The sequence below is a fragment of the Empidonax traillii genome, unplaced genomic scaffold (genome assembly GCF_003031625.1).
Source record: "Empidonax traillii isolate 1590-97213 ecotype Southwest subspecies unplaced genomic scaffold, ASM303162v1 scaffold20:size5563877, whole genome shotgun sequence".
NCBI classification, from domain to species: domain Eukaryota; kingdom Metazoa; phylum Chordata; class Aves; order Passeriformes; family Tyrannidae; genus Empidonax; species Empidonax traillii.
The window spans coordinates 3097844-3117008 of NW_020955213.1; the positions used below are offsets into that span (position 1 = coordinate 3097844).

Genomic DNA, 19165 nt, shown 5'->3' on the forward strand with positions numbered 1-19165 from the left:
TCACACTTAAAAAATCAAATAGGTTGGCTCAGATGCAGGGTCAAGACCTTTTTTTCTGAGTAGTAAGATTTATTACTATTTTTGCATTGCTATATGAAAAGCAATATATAAATGTTGTTAACAGTCATTTGGCTGTACTGAAAATAAATTAACTATAGGTTCCAGTCAAGGTATTGTCACTGGTGGTATTAAACACTGATGTCCTGAATGCATTAGTCTCTCTTGCTGGATAATGTCTACCTCTACAAGTAATCCATTGAAATGATTTCATGTGATGAGATGGCCTTTGATTTAAGTGTCTGTCTGGTATCTAAGGAATTGTTCTTCTTGTATTACAGTAAAATATGAGAGAATCAAATTCCTCGTAATTGCTTTGAAAAACTCAGTGGAGGTTTATGCTTGGGCTCCAAAGCCTTATCACAAATTCATGGCTTTTAAGGTACGTGAAAATCACTTTGGTTCAGATGTGTCAGTGTCTCTCACTGTCTCTCATCCACTCTTTGGGTTTTTTTGTTTGTTTTGTATAACATTTATTTGAGTTAAAGATAAAATGAGGATTCTTTTAAAGAAAATGTAGCTCATTTGACATACATTGGAGATGGCAGGCATAAAACTGTCACAATTGTTAGATGTAACTTGTTTGTCTCTGCCACAGCCAAATGCAGCACATGTGCTTTGCCAAAATGTACATCTGAATTCACAAAGTTGATGCTGATTTCCCTCAGAAGGGATGAAATTGAACTCAAGTGGTACTCAGCCTGATTTTTGCCTAGTTCATTTCTAGAATCTGGATTTCTTTTTCAAACCACAAGTGAATTATCCAACTGTCCTTGCAACTCAGTGGATGATGGATACTCAGCTCCTTAAATATAGCCTACTATTTAACAAAAATAGCTGTCCAACTTTTGAGTTTTGAGAATTCTTAAGATTGTATATGTAGATCTGTAAACCAGCAGCTTTATTTTGTTATATTTTATATTTTTCTTTTTTCCAGTCCTTTACCTCACTTCATCACAAACCACTATCAGTTGACCTGACTGTTGAAAATGGACAGAGATTGAAGGTTATATATGGCTCAGTAGTGGGCTTTCACGCTATTGATGTGGACTCTGGATCTGTGTATGACCTGTATCTTCCAACACACGTAAGATAATCCAAAAAACAACATTATTGCCTTTTTCTCTGGGCTATATATTGACGATGATCAGGTTAAGAGTTGTGCTGTTTTTCAAAAGACAGGATAAGAGAATAATTACTGTATGACAGCTAAATAGAAAACCAATTTTCTCATACTTCTATAAGACTGAAGTATTGTTAAAATGCTTTTATCACATTTAGGATATCGGTCTTAATGGTTTAATATCAGAAAGCCTATTGCATGGACAGTACTATTTCTAATCGATTTGTCCTGGAAATTGAGGACTTAACAGTCAAAGACACAATAATATCTACATGAATTTAGCTGACTTTTACAATCTGCCACTGTGCAGACTTTGCAGAAACCCAACTTTGAACTGAATAAATTTGCACATCTTCTTACCATTCAGTTGCCTGTTAAATCAGTCTGTAGATTCAGAAGAAGTTTTACATTTTCATCTAGACTTTCTCATTAAATTGTCAAGAAGTTGGCATGAAAACGTTGATTTGAGGTTGATGTGTACATATTGTGTCTCTTTTGGAGGTGATTGGTGATCACTAAATTGCTGCTTAAACTCAAATGCAGCAAATTCCCCTTCAGAAGTGAATGAAAGGCTCAGAGCTGTCCAATATGAAGTCTGTGCTATGGTTTTAATGTTTTTGTTTGCTTGTTTGCTTATTTTCTAGCTGTTCTAGATAGTTCTTTTCAAAGCTGTGAGTCCCAAAAGCCAGAGAAACTTGAGGGCTTATATTCAGTAAAGTGGCAAGTTCCAGACTAGCTCCAGTCTAATGGGAGGCTCCTGGCAAGGAAACTTCAGTGCACACTTGGAAACCTCCCTGAAGTCAACAGTGCTCCACAGGGGCCGAGGGTTAGCTCATCCAGGTTTCATGGCCTCCTTGCATCCCAAGGCCACGTGTCCTAAAGTTACGCTTGGGACATCTGAAGAAATCTCATCCCAGATTTGCATGTTGCAGCCTGTGCCATGAATCCATTTATTTTTTAACTTTTCTCAACTCTCAGTCCCACGTTTTCAACTCCAATGAAAAGCCTCCCTTGCAAGCCACTTGATCACTCTGCTGCCCTGGCAAGTGACAGCCTTCATGTCCTGTCAGACCTGTGTTCCAGATGGGCACAGTGTTTGAGGATGGCTGCTAAGTTTAGAAACTTCTCTTCATTGAGAAGTGACTTTTTTAGCTGTTCCAACTGTTGAATCACCTGCTAAAGGCTTGAACTTTTTATTTCTGTGTTGTGGGTTTTTTTTAAGGAACTTAATATCTGTCCTGTTATAGGGTTTATTGTTAGAGGGTTTTTTTAATCTGACAATTAGTAGCTTTAACTATGCAACTGTGGTAAATCCACATCAGTTTATAAATTGAAGTGTGGTACCTACGTGCCATTCTGGAAGTGGGTTGCTTGACCAAGGTGAACAGTGACTTGTCAAAGAGATCATTAGCATAATTGCCCAAGAGAAGAAAGGCAAAGAAAAAAGTGAACCTTCTTAGAGGCTTTGCTTTTTCAACAGGCTGCAAATACAATTAGGTACCTGATGAGAGAGATTTCCCAGGTGACTGCCCTGAATATGTGGGGCACCTCTAAGACTGGCTGAATTTGTGTGCACTCTTCAACCAAAAGTTAGCATGTACTAAAAATACATTTTCCCTTTAGAGTCTTAGACCTGAAATAAATCGACTGCTACAGCGGCTCTATCTTTTTTGGTATTTTATCATTTTAAAGAGCATCTGCTAGAATTGGATAATTCTCTCAAGGAGCTTTTTGGTGGCAACAGCCCAGACTTTTTAACAGGCTGACTTGAGATACTCTTGCTTTCTGGTAGCCTCTTTTCCTGGTTCCCCACCTCTTTCTTCATCTCTTACCTGCTCCGATCGCTCATGCGAGTCCCAAGGCAACGCATTAAAATTGCTCTGCGGCTCTGGATACCCGTTCTAGTGTTACGGATAGTTGTTGCGGAGGCACGGAGTCAAGTGGTTGGCCTGAGTGTATTCGGTTTGGCAAGTACAGCTTCAGTGCTTCTTTTACTGTTTGTTGTGCCCTCACAGTGTGCTAAGTGTCTGTGCTTGAAGGAAAAAAAAAACATCTCTGTGTGTGGCTGGCATGTGAGAATGATGTAAAGCTCCAGTCATCTGCTTCCTATAAAAATATTAATTGTGGTGGTTTAATTTACTATTTAACATCCTGTTTTGAGTAGCGCTTTAAACAAGGAAATGCTTTGTTACTGTTTTTTAAGGCTGTCCTCTTTTTCTTTTGAAAACGCTTCCATAAAATCCCACCTTCATGGTTGTATACCTCAACTTTTGTGGGGATTTTTTGTTTGGGACATGTTGGCCTCTGGGAGAGATTCGTGTGAGTGAATTGCACTGTTCCTGTGGCTGGCAGAGAGGTGTGCCCAACAGCAGTTAAATGGGAACTGTTTGTAGTGAGGGATTTGGGAAGGGAAGGACAGAGAGGGGCTCGAATTTGAAAGGTCCAGGTAACTTTTCACAGCAAGGTGAATATTGTCAAATTTGCAGGTTTTAACTTGTGAGTGGGGATAGGGAAATATCATGGAAAGTGAAAGCACTGATCTCCTGGAATGTGGAAGCTTCTGTCCTTCCTCTATCTTCTGAAATAATTATGAATTCAAATTTATTTCACCTTTCTTCTGTTTATATTATGCAAGTGTTTTGTGAGTGACTAAGTAAATATTATTGTGTCTCAGTGGCTCCATGGCTTCTTGAAACCAATTAACATTGGTAAATTTAAAGTGAAATATTGAACATTGATATGTTTGCAAGCCTGCTGTCATATTCAAGGGGGGAGGAGGGAAGAAAGCCTGTTTCAGAGGCTCACTAGCAAACTATTCAGCCTTTGGGAACGGGCGTTTCTTTCACTTTCCATGAACCAGTTGTTTTTATTGCTCTGCCAAGCTAGTTAGATTGATGTCATCACTAAAATAGCAGTCCATGTTCTGATATAAATCTTAGTAAAATATGATTCTAGATCCAGGGGACTATTCGCCCACATGCCATTATCATCCTCCCGAACACCAGCGGAATGGAGCTTTTGCTCACCTATGAAGATGAAGGCATCTACATTGATATATATGGGCATTTCACAAAGGAGACTGTTTTACAGTGGGGAGAAATGCCGGCATCTGTAGGTATGTATGAAAAATAGCTCTTCATTAAATACAAGATTCTGCTGCATGAAGCCTGACTTCTTTATGAGGTTTGTATCCATGTGAAAGTGTACGGCACATAAAGCAACTTCTGAGCAAAGCAGATGTGTAAAGAGTAAACAGATTTATGGATGTTTGTGTTAACACAGCCAATGATTGCAGTAGGGGCTTCACATTTGGATCACAGTCTGTATTCCTGCCACGCTGCTTATTGCATCACACTTTGACTATACAGATGAACTTCACTGGCGATGCAGCTTGCCACCAGTTCTCACAGAGAGAATTATGTGAATTACAGAGGGGGAAAAGGTGCTTTGGTTGTTCATAGCTCACAGCGTTTTATGTACAAATTCACAGCTACAGAAAGGTCAGTTACTGAAGAGATCTGTAACTGCTGTCAAATGGCCCCTTAATTTTATCACTTTAAATTCACAGGGCTGCCAGCCCAGGGTATTTATAACAGATTCTCAAGCTCCCCATGCTTGCAGTTGTCTGGGTAGGAGGAGATTTTGGTTGTAATGGAGCCAGGACAGCTGTTTGTTTCACCTTCCCCAGAGGGCTTCAAGCTAACACTATGGGGAAAACCAAGAACAACACAGGCAGATTTTTGTTTTTATTACTTGTTACTTTTAATTTGTCTCATTCCTGTTCTTTTGCATTTTAAAACAAACATGCCAATAAACAAAACAAGCCCAAGACACTTAGACTGTACAGAAGCATGGTGTTAGCTTCGAAGAAGCTGGATGCCAGAGTGAAAATCAAGGATGTTCACCTTTCTTCTTTCATTTCTAGCTGAGTAGTTTTAGGAAAAGCCCATTAAAATCAGTAGAGTAACACCCTTGAGTAAATGCCAGGTTTGACATTTGAGGAAGGTTTTCAACAGTGCTGAGGGCAGGAAGCCCTCCTCTGGAACATAGATCACTACAAGACAACTGATTTTTTTGCATCATTTCAATAACATTAAGCTGCAAAACTGCTGCAGTTTCAAAACATGGGTATAAGGTTATAGACCTGTACAGTGCTTTCTGCCTGTCACTGAATAGCCCTAGCTCCCATTTTCAGTCCATATTGGATTGGGCTGATTCAGAGCTTCAGGGCATCATCAAAATATATCAAGATATATCAATTCTGTGTTTTTCGTAGGAATATCTAATGGTCTTTGATATGCTGAAATTTTACACCCCATCTGAATTAATGTTAGAAACACCATAAGAAATAATCGATAATGAAAAAGCAATTCTTCAGCCAGGGAAAGAAGAGTTTAATAAGACGTATTGATGTAATTGGATGCTGGACTGATGAATCAGCCTGAAAGAGACAGAAGCTTTCAAGAAGCATGTTGTTATGAGATGTGCTTATGCCTTCCTAAAAGTGGCAAGCTTACTTAACATGAACATTTTCTTGGAACTGCGGTGTCTTATTCACCCTATGGTGCATATATATGTTATATGATTTTCATAAATAGCTAAGTTAATGACTAATTCATAAATTTTCACTGAAAGCCTCTCCTTTGTTTTCCCACAAGTACTTCATGAGTTAGAAGTCCTTTTTTCTGTCTTGGGAAGAAACAATTTTAAAATCAGCTGCATTTATATAAGTGTCCTGTCAGAGATTAACCTTAATTGTATATTTAATACTTTTTAAACTATGGATGTTATTTGTAATTGGTTTTGTATTGTAACTTTCCTAATTGTATCATCCTTACTATTGCCATGCTCTAAACAGTCATTGTTACTAGACAGTGTGTTTCTAAGACAGATGAGAGATCAGGAACAAAGGGCTTTCTTACATCCTGCTTTAGAAAGGGGGATTACGCAAGAAGGGTTGCATAGATCTAAGACTGCTTCTTGGAAATCTGCAGTTTGTGTCACTGGGCACTGATTTCTTTCAAAGCTTTTGCACTTAATCTAGTGAATGCCTCAGAAGTGGACCAGGGAGAGCTTAAGTCCTTCTTCCTAATGTTGCTGTAAGTACTGACTCATGAAACCCACAGATACAAGAGGTTTGTAAAGCATTATTGCAGCCTGGGAATCACACTGCCTTCAGTAGAACTTTCCTTGCACGTTCTTAGCTGGCACTGAAATGAATTAAGCTTCACCACTTAGAACCAACTGAATGTTATCTTTTATATCAGTTAATTATTCTAATTTAAACATCCTTTGGTATACATCTGTCTAGGCATGATATTCTCAATTTCTCAAGGTTGATAACATCTTAACAGAAGGAATGGAGAAGATGCTTCTGAGAGTGGCATCCTGTCTGGGTGAATCTTACTGTACAGAAGCTTGTCTATATGAAAATTTTAGGTTTTCACTGTAGTCAGTCCAGAGAAATGGGCACCACCAAGTGGGAAGGTGGAGCCTCTCCCAGGACAGGAAGCTAGGACAGGTATAATGAAACATCTTGCTGAGGAAGCAGAGGATGAATTGATGAATTTGGATGATAAGGTTAGGAGAGGAGAATAAACAGCCAGTTCTTTAGAGAACTTCTCCTAATGCTCAGAAAGCAAGATTGTGGATGTTCTCTGGAAGGAATGGTGTCAGTCTCCATCCATCTGTCTCTGTCATTGCCTGTACTTTGGCAGATTCCACAGTTGAAGGGCAGTCTCCACACAGCCCCTCTTAGTTGTCATTTGAACGTTTTCCAGTATGTTACCTTGAGACCACTTGCATTTCTGCTGCTGCTGCAGCGCTACTGGATCTCAGAAATGGAGTTCGTTGGAACAGAAACTGTCAATCTTTGTTATGTGGTACAAAACAAATTTGACTTCTGATTGGAATCACATTTCCACTAAAAACTAACCCAACCTATAACTCAACACACAACTCAAACTTTAAACAAGAACCTTCGTTAACTGTTATTTTAATAATTTTCCCACTAACTCCTATTAATTTTCTTAATCTTTTGATATTCTTGGCTCCAGACAGAAACATTAACTATAATGACAGAAGGGTGAATTAACTGTTAATGGCCCAGCTTAGGGGAAACTTGGCAGTTTCTTAAAAGATCCTGTTTTCCTGGTGGACATTTTCAGACCCGTTTCAGACCTCCTGAAGTCTGTATGAGCTTACCTCAAAATTTTCACTCTGTGTTGCAGAGATAAAAGGGTCTTGTGTTAACCTCAGGTGAGAATATTTTGATACAAAAAGTAAAAAATAGTTTGTATTATAATCAATGGATTTAGGGCAGGGAATCTAAATATAACTTACTCATAGGCTTAAAGTTGGGACCTCTGTGACCGATCTTTTAATAAGAAATCGGAGAGGAAGTTCAAATCCCATGGGAAATTAAAATTGTAGAAGTATTCTATGTTTAAGCTGAAAGATACTTCACATATGTAGGGCTAAATATAAATATAGATGTAATATTTTCTTTCTATAAAACAGGATTAAAAAGGCTTTAAGAAACATCAAGTTAATAAGATTGGGGAGCACTTTTGCCCTTTTATGTGAGTAATAAATTATTTACAGTATGTAATCTTAGAGGTTTGACACAAATCTGGATATTCCCAGAGTGTGGAAGCAGTAAAAGCCCTTATTTCATTTTCCATGTACATATTAGAAGCAAAAAGGATACTATGAAGAGAAAGAGAAAGCGTTACCAAAAGGTGGTAGGATTACTGCCCCAGTGTTCTACCACCATACTCACCAGTTCTTGAAAGAGTTGCTGTCCAGCTTGTGCATAGAACATGCCTGCTCGTATCGGAGTGATTGATGTTGGTCAGATCTCCTGGATGCTTTTCCCCAAGGGAAGAGCAAAAGCCATTCAAACAAGCAAATGGCCACCCCAGATGCATTTCTGGGTTGGGGTATCACTTCTACTGTATTTTAGGCCTTTTTACTGAACCAAAACATACATCAGGAAAACACTGGCCTTCCAGGGCCAATTTCTTAATTTATCCAACTTTATTCAGCCTTAGCTTTTTTTCCTTCATTTTGACTCTCTAGCATCTCTTGTTTAGTAAAAGAGGGTTTGACTAAAAGGCCAAAGAAGGGTTCTACAGCAGTGTACTCAGCAGTAGATGGTACCTTTTACTGTCACCAAATTCATCACTGGATATTCTCCTCTGTGTGTTTTGCCCAGCTCCACACTTCCCTGAAGCAATTTTCACAAACCTGTATAGAAAGCAAAATTCAGTGGCTTTTTTGCAATGAGTTTCACCTTTGCACATACTGGCTGTCTCCAAAAAGGCATTCAGTAACGCAGTGTACACTTTATTCCACCCTGTACACAGAAGTGGGTCAGACTCTTTTATATCATGTTCTGTTTCTTCATCTTAAAAAATTTTTGGTTTATCTGGAATCAGTTGTGTGGGGAATTTTTACAGTCTCCATCACGGGAGGTCTTTAAGGTCAGGTTAAACAAACAACTGTCACCAGTGATACTGATGTGGTACAGAGATATGGATGGAAGAAAAGGTGCATTAAGGTCCTTTCCTGCCCTATTTTTGTAACACTAATCAGAAAAGCCCAGTTTTATGATATTTTGCTAAAAGCTGGCCTGATTCTGCTCTCGTGCAGAGGTCAGTTGGGAATAACTGCTTACAGGGCAGTGAGCCAAATTCAGTATGTGAGATCAGAAAAGGGATTTTTTTAAAAGGCAAACATTTTAAAAAAGAAAGGTTAAGAAGGGATGTGAGATTGTAACAGTACCTGGCTTCTCTGGTACCAACTGCACTTGTCTCATTGAGAGACTGGTGTGAGATCAGTAGCTCATGTCAGTGAAACTTCATAGAAGTTAATGGATCCAATATGGCTCAGTGATTTCTTTAACCTTTCCTATCTCCCTCTACCATTTTCCCTTGAAACAGGCACTCCCTGGCTCTACTCAACTTAATACACAGGGTAAACAGGAAATACCAAGTCTTGCACAAGTTCAGAGCATTGCTAATGCTTTCACCTTATAAGAAACTGACTTTGAGCTCACTTTGCTACACTAGCTTTGTGGCATGTATTCTTTGATGTCCAGGTTGTACTGCTGGGGTAAATCATGTAGCAAGAGCCACAGTTCATGCGCAGTTGGAGGTCTTTTAATATACACGGTAACCTGGGTGAAGCAGGGGAGCTTCAGGGAACTCTGAATAACTTTGTTCCAGTAGCTTAAACAGCTACTGGCACATCATTCTGAGTCAGTATATGCCTGTTCTGCTTAGTTACTGTGCAAAGGATCAGAGTGGCTGTTAAGTCTAGGGTTGCTAAAAACCTGTACCATCTGTAATATAAGCACCTGTGTTTATGTTGCCAGCTAGAAGCACAGGACATTTTTATCTAAAGCTTATCAAGGTGAAAAGTGGACTCAAAGTAACTATTCCCAAGTTGCTTGTAGTATAGCAGCTATTGTTCCAAAAGAAGACAACTTTGAATATCTGCTCCCAGTTCATCTCACATCAAACACCTCTAAAGTGTTCCCACATGGGAAGATTATCAAGACCTGATATTAAATTTTGAATTCATAGACTGCTATCCTCCAAATTAATCTCCATGTATAGTTAAATTCTTATAACTAGACAACCCTGCAAATGGTATAATGGAGCCATTTTGTTGGCAGGTTGTTTCACAAATCTGAGAATTTTTTTATTCTGCTACAAGACTGAGGTTTTTATTCTGTTTGTACTTAAATCAGCCATTGTTAGTTGACAAGTTCTCAGTACAATGGCCAACCAGCAGAGCATCTGGGCTGAACTTGGTGTATCTGGTTTATGATGTTCCTATTATAATACTGCTTGGAGGTCAGGTCTCTTCTGAACACGGCAGTAGTGGTCCAGTCATCCAGGCTTTCTATCCCAAATGACCTAGAGGTTGCAGCAGAGCTTAATGAAGTGGTTACTGGGAGCTGAAAGGAAGCTATCAAATTGAAATCTGCCAAAGGCACAGATACAGCTGATACAGACACAGCATACTGACGCCTGGAGTGCAGATTTCATGTAGTGGAAAAGATCAGGAGACTTAGGAGTGGATTAAGTCTTTGTTGCTAAACCTATCTGACCTGTACTACACAGTGTAGCCACAGGATGCTTCCATGCTGTTTTTATATATGCACCTGCCTGGCTGTCCCACCCCCCAGAACCGTACTGTGCCTCTGCCTCTGTTGTTTCAAAAGCCAAGTTTGAAGAGGTTAATGTGCTGTCAGTTACAAAAAATAGTAGAAGTCTGAGTATTGTTTCATTTTTATCTTCTTCACTTTACATGTGATCTGGGCTTACCTTTTCAGATACTGAGTTCACTGGGTGCTGCCCTGGGGCTCACCCTGCTACTGCTGCAGTGGTTCAGAAATGTTAATGACGCACTCACAGCCTACAGCAGTGATGCCCTGTTGTACAGCCTAAGAACTGAAAAGATTTAAAAATGTATTGATTTCATGTGTTTGAGTTTTAGAAAATACCCCTCCTCTTTTGCCACTTACCCTCAATTGCTCACTGCTGCTTTGCTTTTAAAACAGGTTGATTTCTTCCCCTTTCCTCATGACTGGGATACTGGGAAAGAATTGTTTTGCTCTCAGCTCTTGTGACAGGGAGCCTTCAGTGTGCACAAATAGTAACTGAAAAGACAGTCATCTGAACAGATTTAGAGCAAATTCATAGAAATTGAGGAAATTAAAATCACAAAAATTGTAGCCAAAACACACGTTTCCAAGGAGGTATGACTTTCGTACACTTTAACAACAATTATAAATCAAAGTTTCCAAGTTAATCTTAAATCAACACTGCTAAAAGCAGTATATACAGACACTCAGGCATATTGCTTTTATTTTCTGCTGTCATTCTCCAAGTAGGATCATGGGCTGTCGCTTCCTGTATCAGCCTGTGCTGAAAGTTTAATTTTTAGACAAAAACATAAAGCAACATGGAAAGTTTTACGAGACAGACATTGCTCACACTAGTAATGTAGGGCAGGCGAGCCCTGTCCACTGAAGATAAACCCAGTCCAATACACGCATTCCCTTTACATCATTTCAGAGCACCAGGATTCTCAGGCTAATGAAATAACAGTTGATAGTTGAGCAAGAAGAACAGTTTCTTAGCATTGACTACCAATAGAGCATAACTAATGTGATTTTACCTTGGAAGCCCATACATGCACTAATCAGAGAGCTTTCATTGAAACTGTGCCTAATTTGAAATTTGTGGTGTTAACTCCTTCATTGCTATTCCAGTTTCTTATTGCCAGCTTTAAAGAAGTATCATAGTAAGCTTCCACAGTTGCTGGAGTATCTTCTTTTGATTTTGGACATACTGCACATAACCAAGTGATAGGAAGACAATAGCTAAGGACACATAATTAATCATGGCATAGTCTCAAATTCTAAACTATTTAGGTTTCAGACTAAGCTGAACTTCATAGTAAATACAAACCAAGCTTCCTAATGGTGACAGAGAACAGTCTCTGTACCTGATGGGTACAGAGAAGACAGTCAAGACTCTTCTTGGATACTAAAAGCCTGAGAGGCAAAAATGAGCACAAGTTGCACCAAGAAAAAATCATATTAGGTATTAGGACGAAGTTTTTAAGATTGAAATTGATGATGCGTTGCAGCAGTGTCTTGGAGAGGTTGTGAGATATCCATCAAAACATGTCCTGACAAGGTCCTGAGTAGTGCCATCTAATTTGGCCCTGCTTTGGGGCCGGGTCTAAAAAAGATGCCCTTCAGAGGTTTCACCTTCAACCTTTTGTGAATCTAAGGTGTACAACAGTATTTAAGATTTATGTCTAGAGTCCAGAATAAGTCTGAGAGGAGAAACTGAAATTTAGTTACTATCCTCACGGCTTTTTGTGTAAATTTCAAATACAAATAATCAGAATATATTGTTATCAAAGAGAAATGCATCAGATTCATATTGATATAAAAGAGGCAAGAATCTTTCAGTTGTTAAATAGTATAAATTATCTTTCTCTTTTCTTTTAGCTTACCTTCAATCTAATCAGGTCATGGGCTGGGGAGAGAAAGCCATTGAACTACGCTCTGTGGAGACAGGAAATCTGGAAGGAGTATTTATGCACAAGAAAGCACAGAAGCTAAAATTTCTATGTGAAAGAAATGACAAGGTACAGAGATTACTAGAGTGTGTTGATTTAGCAAAAATGAATAATAGCTGACTATGACACTAAGACCAGTTAATTTTTGTAACTTTGTTATTGGTTATTTCTTACCTTAGTATAACTTCCCCATTCAAAGCCAATGTAGTCACTGATCCCACAAGCCCTCTCTATGGTTATTCTGCACTTTCCCACCATGAGCTCTGTTAGAACTCCCAATTCCACCCAGCCTTCACTGCTATCAGAGGTGATAAGAAATCCAGACATTGCTAACTGGCCACACCACAGGTATAGTGGGAAGGGCTGGTGAGTCAGCCCCAAAAACACCCAGCTGCAGGACTGCCTCTCCTGGGCTACTGAAATTACAGGCAGTTCAGAGCAGCCATCGTGGGGGAAAAAAACCCACAACACTCTTAATTGCAGACACCAAAGTATGGATAATCAAGTATGATTTCTTGTATATAGCAATTGTGATAAATGTTCTCTGAAACCTTCTTAATCCCATTGTCATAGTTAGAAAACTGGAGCCCCAAACTGTTTAGATTATTTTTAAATGCTTTCCTGTGTCTTTTCAAATTAGAAAAGAAATATATATTTTTAAAAATCCAGTTGTACCACAAGTAGAGTTTCACTTTAAGAAGTTTCTCATGGGATTAAAATTGATTTGTGATCTCCATATATCCTTGTATTTGGGACTGTGGCATTCTATCAATCTTCCTATATGAGTAAAAATATTCTCATAAATGTAAACTGACAGTAGCATAATTTTGTCTTCCTTTTTTTCCCCCCCTTCAAGGTGTTCTTTGCATCTGTGCAGTCAGGAGGCAGCAGTCAAATATACTTTATGACTCTTGGTCAAAATGTACTATTCAACTGGTAAAGCACATCAAAAGAAGGACACTTTGAAATTCCCCGTAGGTAATAGTGTGAAATTCTTAGAGGTAATATACACAAATTTGCACTTTTTACCTACAAAAATGTTGTCATTACTGACTTATCAAAATTCATATTCTTTCAGTCTGGAAAGAATTCCACTTTCCTGTCAAATGTTGCAAACATGTTTAGTTTGTTTTCAAAAGTATGTTGCAAACCAAGATTGTATTAGGAGACTTTAATGAAGAATGCAGCCAATATAAAAAGCTCCTGTACTCTGAAAAGTGTATGGTTTCACTTTCACAGATAATGTAATGTTGTTATCTTGAACTGAAGTCTCTTTTTTGGACAGCAGCATTTGCAGATAGATATAAAAACACATTTTGAATCTATTTTGAGTTGCGTTTCGGCCTGTTTTGCGTTTTAGCTTGTTTTGCATTTCAAGCAAGCTGTTACTGTTTCACCAAGACTCACTTGTCCAAGTCTTATAATAAAGAGCAACTGTTCCTGGTGGGTCCCAGACTGGGACACTGGAGGGATCATCCCCTGTGCTGGGTGGACAGGTGCGTTTCAGTGCAGAGTTGTAAAAACAGTTAATTCTGAACATGTGGGGGGGATTTTTACAAATGCAGACGTTGTGTTTCTCTCAGGGCTGGATGCCTGAGCCCATAGACACAGTTACTGTAGAATGTATTTGTAAAAACAGTTTAAATAGTATTTTGTCAGAATAATAGATGCATAAAGCATTATGAACCAGAACCTGTTATTTTTATCCACACCTGGGACCCACACTCATATGAGCTGATTTAAAGGCACTACCCATGTATATAAATAAGGGCACAAGATCAGGCACCTTCTTTTCTTCCTTTTTGGTCTTTCACATCAAGTCTTTGTGTATTTGTGTGTAAATATAATCTTTCTGCAATGGATGTTAAGATTAACAAATGTATTCTTAATATAGTTACAAAATTATCCAAAGAGTTAATCTATTATAAATAGAAAATATAAATAATTCCAGGTGCTTTCTATGCTAATTGCATCTAAATAAAGCTGCGTCCACTAGTGTTATTGGTGCCAGTGTTTCTGCATAAACTCTGTTCTCAGGGGCTTATAACTTGGCCATAAAACTATAGAGATATAATATATATATACTATATATAATCATATACTATGATTAAATTGTAGGGTTTAATGCAATCCTCATTTAGCTGATTTTTGGATGTGCTTTGAAAATGTAAAGCATCAAATGTAATACAAAAGAGCTCATTCCAGACATGATACAGTATGGGTGATACTGTAGGCTAAAGTGAAATCACTAGCTACAGTGTTTGAAAATAGGTATTTTTTACTTGAAATATTTGATACTGAAAGGTGCAGGGAAAGTGTATTGGAATATTTGGTCGTCTACCTCAAGGAGGATGATTCTGTGTTGACTAAGGAGGGCAGAAATGAAGTTGTTCAAACTGGTAGGTGTGCTGTACAGTGTGACAGGTTCACTTAGAGTTGGCAGTCATGCAGTGACTGACAGGTGCTCAGAACTCGTATCCTGGTATATGTCAGCAGAGAATCAAACTAGGGGCTAATTACCCTTTCTCCCCTTCCCCATGTTGGCACCTCAACTGCTGCAGGCAGGTCAGGAGATGTCTGCACTGTCGCTGTCTATATTTGGCTATGTGGAGGACTGCACTTTCCAAAGTTCTTAACCTTGCACTTTTAGCTTATCTCAAAATGTATAGGGTTTTTTTTACAAAGTATTTTCCTTTTAAATGTTTAACTAACAGAAAAATAAGCCTAAAGCCATACTAAAAAAATCTGCAATTAAATACCCAGTGTGGTTCTTAATGTAAGTAAGTAATCAGCTTGTGAGCAGACTTCAAATCTGAATGGCAACTCTGTTCTGGCAGAGCTGTGTGACAACAGGAGCTCTGTCTGACTGTAGTGATGTTCCTACCTGTTGCCAGTGCCAGGGCTGGGGCAAATGAGCAAAACGTGGCTTGGCTTCCTATGCTACTGAACATGGGCTTGTTTAGTTCAACTTTCACAGAACAAACAAACAAGCAACAAAAAAAAACCCCAACAAAACCAAACAAGCCCAAACCTGTAACAGAAACAGAGATGAAAGTTAAAATTATAGGAAAAAAAAAATTGCAGACAATCAGAATTACAACTTCGTTGCTTTTGACTTAAGAGTCTGAGAGACTGTGAAGGAAGAGCTTTCATTTTGCACACAGTAGGTGTGCAAAACTTGCTTGCAAAACTCTTTGTGCTATAAGCAATCAAGTGATCCAGGCTGCCCTATAATATTTTTTAAGTGTGCTTATCTCAGCAGCCTCTGCATTACAGGGGATGCATGTGAATATTTTCCCTCCCCTGTTCTGGTGTCAACAGGTAGAAGGCTGATTTTTTTCCTGATGTTAGTTAAGAAGAATTTAGCAGAGAACGGGGGAAATTTAGAACAACCACCCATATCAAAGAAGCAAACGTGTTTGAGATTATTGTAACAGAAAATTGTGACAGTAAGTTGACACACTGTGGAGATGTTTAACTCCATACCAAGAGGGGAAAAAACAAACAACTCCAAGTTCAAGAGAGGGAGTGTGCACTACTACATTGGAATTTTAATTTTTCATTCTGTTTCCCTCTATTAGCTCTCTCTTCTTTCCAGCTACAGTTCAAGGCAATGGGTTGGATTTTCATCTTCTACTTACTATGTAAAACCATTGGAATTTTTGGAGTTTATACTCGTGTAAATATGGAAAGAACAAGGCCCTTAGAGGTGAATGCTTTTAAAGGATTTAGAGGTGGTATTGCAAATAGCAATAGCAACTGGATGGAACAAGAAGACTGTAGCATTGTCTATCAAGAGACAGTCAGAATGGCTGAAGATGAGAAAGAGCCCAGAGATGTTGAGAAGAGTAACAGAAGAGAGTGGAAGTGACTGAAGAGGAAGAGGGGGGAAAAGCCGAAAAAAAATAAATAGGAGTAGCAAGGGGGAGGAAGTGGATGTCTGGCTCAGCATATTGCTGTAGGAGGAATACAAAAGGTTAAGATTAAAGTGTTAAGGAAAAGAGAGCAACCAAAGAAATGGAAAGGTATCTGGAGTGACTGGGGGACACTGAGTGAGAGTGTTTTGAATAACTGTTCAGCTTGAAGCAAAAGTACAAAGGCCAGAAGAAAACAAAAATCCAGTGATCTAAGTTTATCCAGACATAAATTTAACTATGCAAAATGTGTATCAGATTTGTAGCTTCATTTTGTGAGGTGTTTCACTAGCTGTGCCCTTTCACTAACCTTTGAAACCAAGGAGTGAACTGCTTAATGTGTTTTTCTAGTGATGTCAATTTGGCATGAACAAGTGCTACAGGGGCAGCAGGGCAGAACGTTAAGGATCCATGTCAGTAATCCTTTGGTCCATGCAGTGTCCTAATGGCAGGTGGTGCTCCTAATGTTGTATTTGCCACACAGGATTGCGCAATTAGAACTGTATGTATGTGCCTGCTTTCATTTTAGGAATGGTGAACTCTATTCTGCAGCCTGAACCTTGACACATAACTTTAAAACCTGGGAACAATGCAAGCCATGTACTGTATATTATGTATTGTTTCCTATGCTGAAATTGTACAACTGAAACGGTAATAAAAATACTCTGAAAATTAAAACTAGTATCATGCTTGTAAAGATTCTGTTATAGTGACATAAGCTATTGTAAAAATCCTAAAAACCTTTGTTATTGTTTTCCTAGAAACCTTTGTTATTGTTTTCCAAATCCATTCACTATCCTTAGGGAAACATCAACATCTGCCTGTAGGGACAAAATTAATATATTTCCTTGCAGTGGATAAAGATGTCGAGGTGACAGTGTGACTCCAGCCTAGACAGAGTGCTAGTAATGGTGACGGACAGTGCTGAGCTTCACAGGTGAATTTCTGTGCATGCACCTATCTCTTTGCACAAATACTTGGTGGGATGAGGGCAGTGGAACTAGACCAAAATCACAGCCTGCAGGCATTGATGCTACAAGAACTAGTTTGTTTTACATGTACAAGTACTTTGTTACATGTACAAGTACTTTGTTGACATGGTGTCAGATTGGTCTGGAATTAAATTGTTTCTCTGAAGACCATCATAAAAACTGGTTTACAAGTTCAGTTCCATGTTTAGACAGTTGTATTTAAGTTAAATGAAGCATAAGCAAAACAGCAGTCCGTATAAAAGACTTCTATAGATTCTAAAACTTGCACAATATATCAAGGTTCAACACACCACAAGTGTAAGAGATCTTCGTGCTGATAGCCCACCACTTTCTTAAACTGCTTTTTAAAGTACATAGAGCTGATTCAACGGCAAGGGGATGTCAGCTGGGTAATCCCCTAAAATGCTATTTTAGCATTATTTAACCACTTCCTGTGATTTTCTAGGACGGTTTATCAAAAGCACCTAGGAGATAATGAGGAAATGCATCAGAAAACTTTCCCATTTTTGTCCTCAAAACACTTTGTGGTGAACAACTTTTACAGTAAGCTTCATGACCTTGCACACCAAGTAATATTTTTAAATCTAGAGCCTCATCTTTTATTCCTTTGTGCCTTTCATTTCTCCAACATATTTTAAATGTAATATTTAACAGAATGTAATAACATCCTCCTACACAGCATAGCTCATTCCTCACTGTCACTGCTGTAGACGCCAACTGCTGTTTTCTTAAGGTGTGTGGTCCATAAAAACCAAGATGCTTGACTGCTCATTATCTCTGAGAATTCCAGACTGTTGATTCCCCAGAGGTGAACAGAGGTATGGTTTAGCACACTTGGTTGTAGGTATATAAAAATCATAGGGTCTTCAGTGAGCTGCTCACACACCCCGATGGAACAGGCTCAACATAACACAAATCTCTGGTTTTGTGATTCGATACAGCCACCTGCTGATGGCTCATCTCCAGTGATTACTGATTCTCTTAGTGTTTCTGAACTTCCCGTTTTTAATACAATCACATCAGTCTCTCTGTTCAGTTATGGTAGGGAAATCACATCTAGAGGAACTCACCGACCTGACCAGTCATTAAAACATGTTGTTGACATGCTGTCAGCAAAAGAGATTAACCCTGCTTTGAAATCGGTATGCAAGCTAGACCTCTGCTGGTGAGAAAGAAGGTAACAGGACCAAGTTCCTAAGACTTCTATTTTGTATCTGAAACTGCAGTGCATACACATTTATCCAGTATAAAGTATTAATAGTCCTATTAGTCCACATCAGTCCATTATTGCTCCACAAAAGGTACAGCTTCAGTTTCCATTAATAAAACCACAGTGACTTACAATAAGAAAAAAATCTGGCAACAGATGAACATGTAACAGTTACCTCTGTATAAATAAGTTTCTTCTGCAAATCACATCTTGAGCACAGACAAAAGTGGGGATAATTTGGCAACAGTCCACAGATTTCCTCATTATTCCCATAGGTTCATTTAATAACTAAAAAAAGTCTACACCACAGCTCTCCAGGTAAGGCTTGTATGTGATGTGAAATCCCATCCTGTGCAACCTCAGTTTTTGGGGTCATGTTCATTTTTTTAAGTGGTAAATGCCATTTTATCAGTCCACACAAGTCATGTGTTTACTGGGGGGAAAAAAGACACCATGTGGAAATTTTACTCAATACTTGGCTTCAACATAAACAAGAAAAATGACTGATTTGTTTTCAATTTTCTCACTAAGGAATGCATGTTACATGAAATACATAAACTCGTACCATTCCTAGGGAAGTCTACAGGCCAGAAAAAGCTTGGGGTTTACACCCCTTTGTCTACTTTTTTCGTCTGTTTTAAATGGTTCAAGCAACAGGTTTTCCAGTCGGCAAATGCACTACAGTGGCAGAGGGAGTAGACTAAGGCGCCTGGTACCGGGAACCCCCTCACGCCCTTCTCCCGCCACTTCCCACGGTCCCCGC

The 19165-nt window shown here is 38.8% G+C and overlaps 1 protein-coding gene and 1 long non-coding RNA gene across 4 annotated transcripts in view; one reads left to right on the forward strand and one right to left on the reverse strand.

The window, feature by feature from the left end:
• The window catches only part of NRK (Nik related kinase), a 91054-nt gene extending 74183 nt beyond the window's left edge, over nt 1–16871 (forward strand). For both annotated transcript variants that reach the window (XM_027898911.1, XM_027898920.1), the window contains exons 27-31: nt 339–439; nt 995–1144; nt 4136–4295; nt 12216–12355; nt 13143–16871. In XM_027898911.1, coding sequence (XP_027754712.1) covers nt 339–439; nt 995–1144; nt 4136–4295; nt 12216–12355; nt 13143–13226 — 635 coding nt within the window. In that variant the 3' untranslated portion in view covers nt 13227–16871. The remainder of the gene's footprint in view (nt 1–338; nt 440–994; nt 1145–4135; nt 4296–12215; nt 12356–13142) is intronic.
• Nucleotides 7444–19165, reverse strand: part of LOC114065232 — a 12073-nt gene continuing 351 nt past the window's right edge. Inside the window, exons 2-6 of one of the 2 annotated variants that reach the window (XR_003572901.1) lie at nt 12221–12272; nt 10716–10850; nt 10516–10641; nt 8342–8428; nt 7444–7556 (exon numbers count right to left, since the gene is read on the reverse strand). This is a non-coding gene — a long non-coding RNA (uncharacterized LOC114065232). Of the gene's footprint in view, nt 7557–8333; nt 8429–10515; nt 10642–10715; nt 10851–12220; nt 12273–19165 lie in introns of those variants that run through there. The other variant, XR_003572898.1, reaches the window with a different exon arrangement.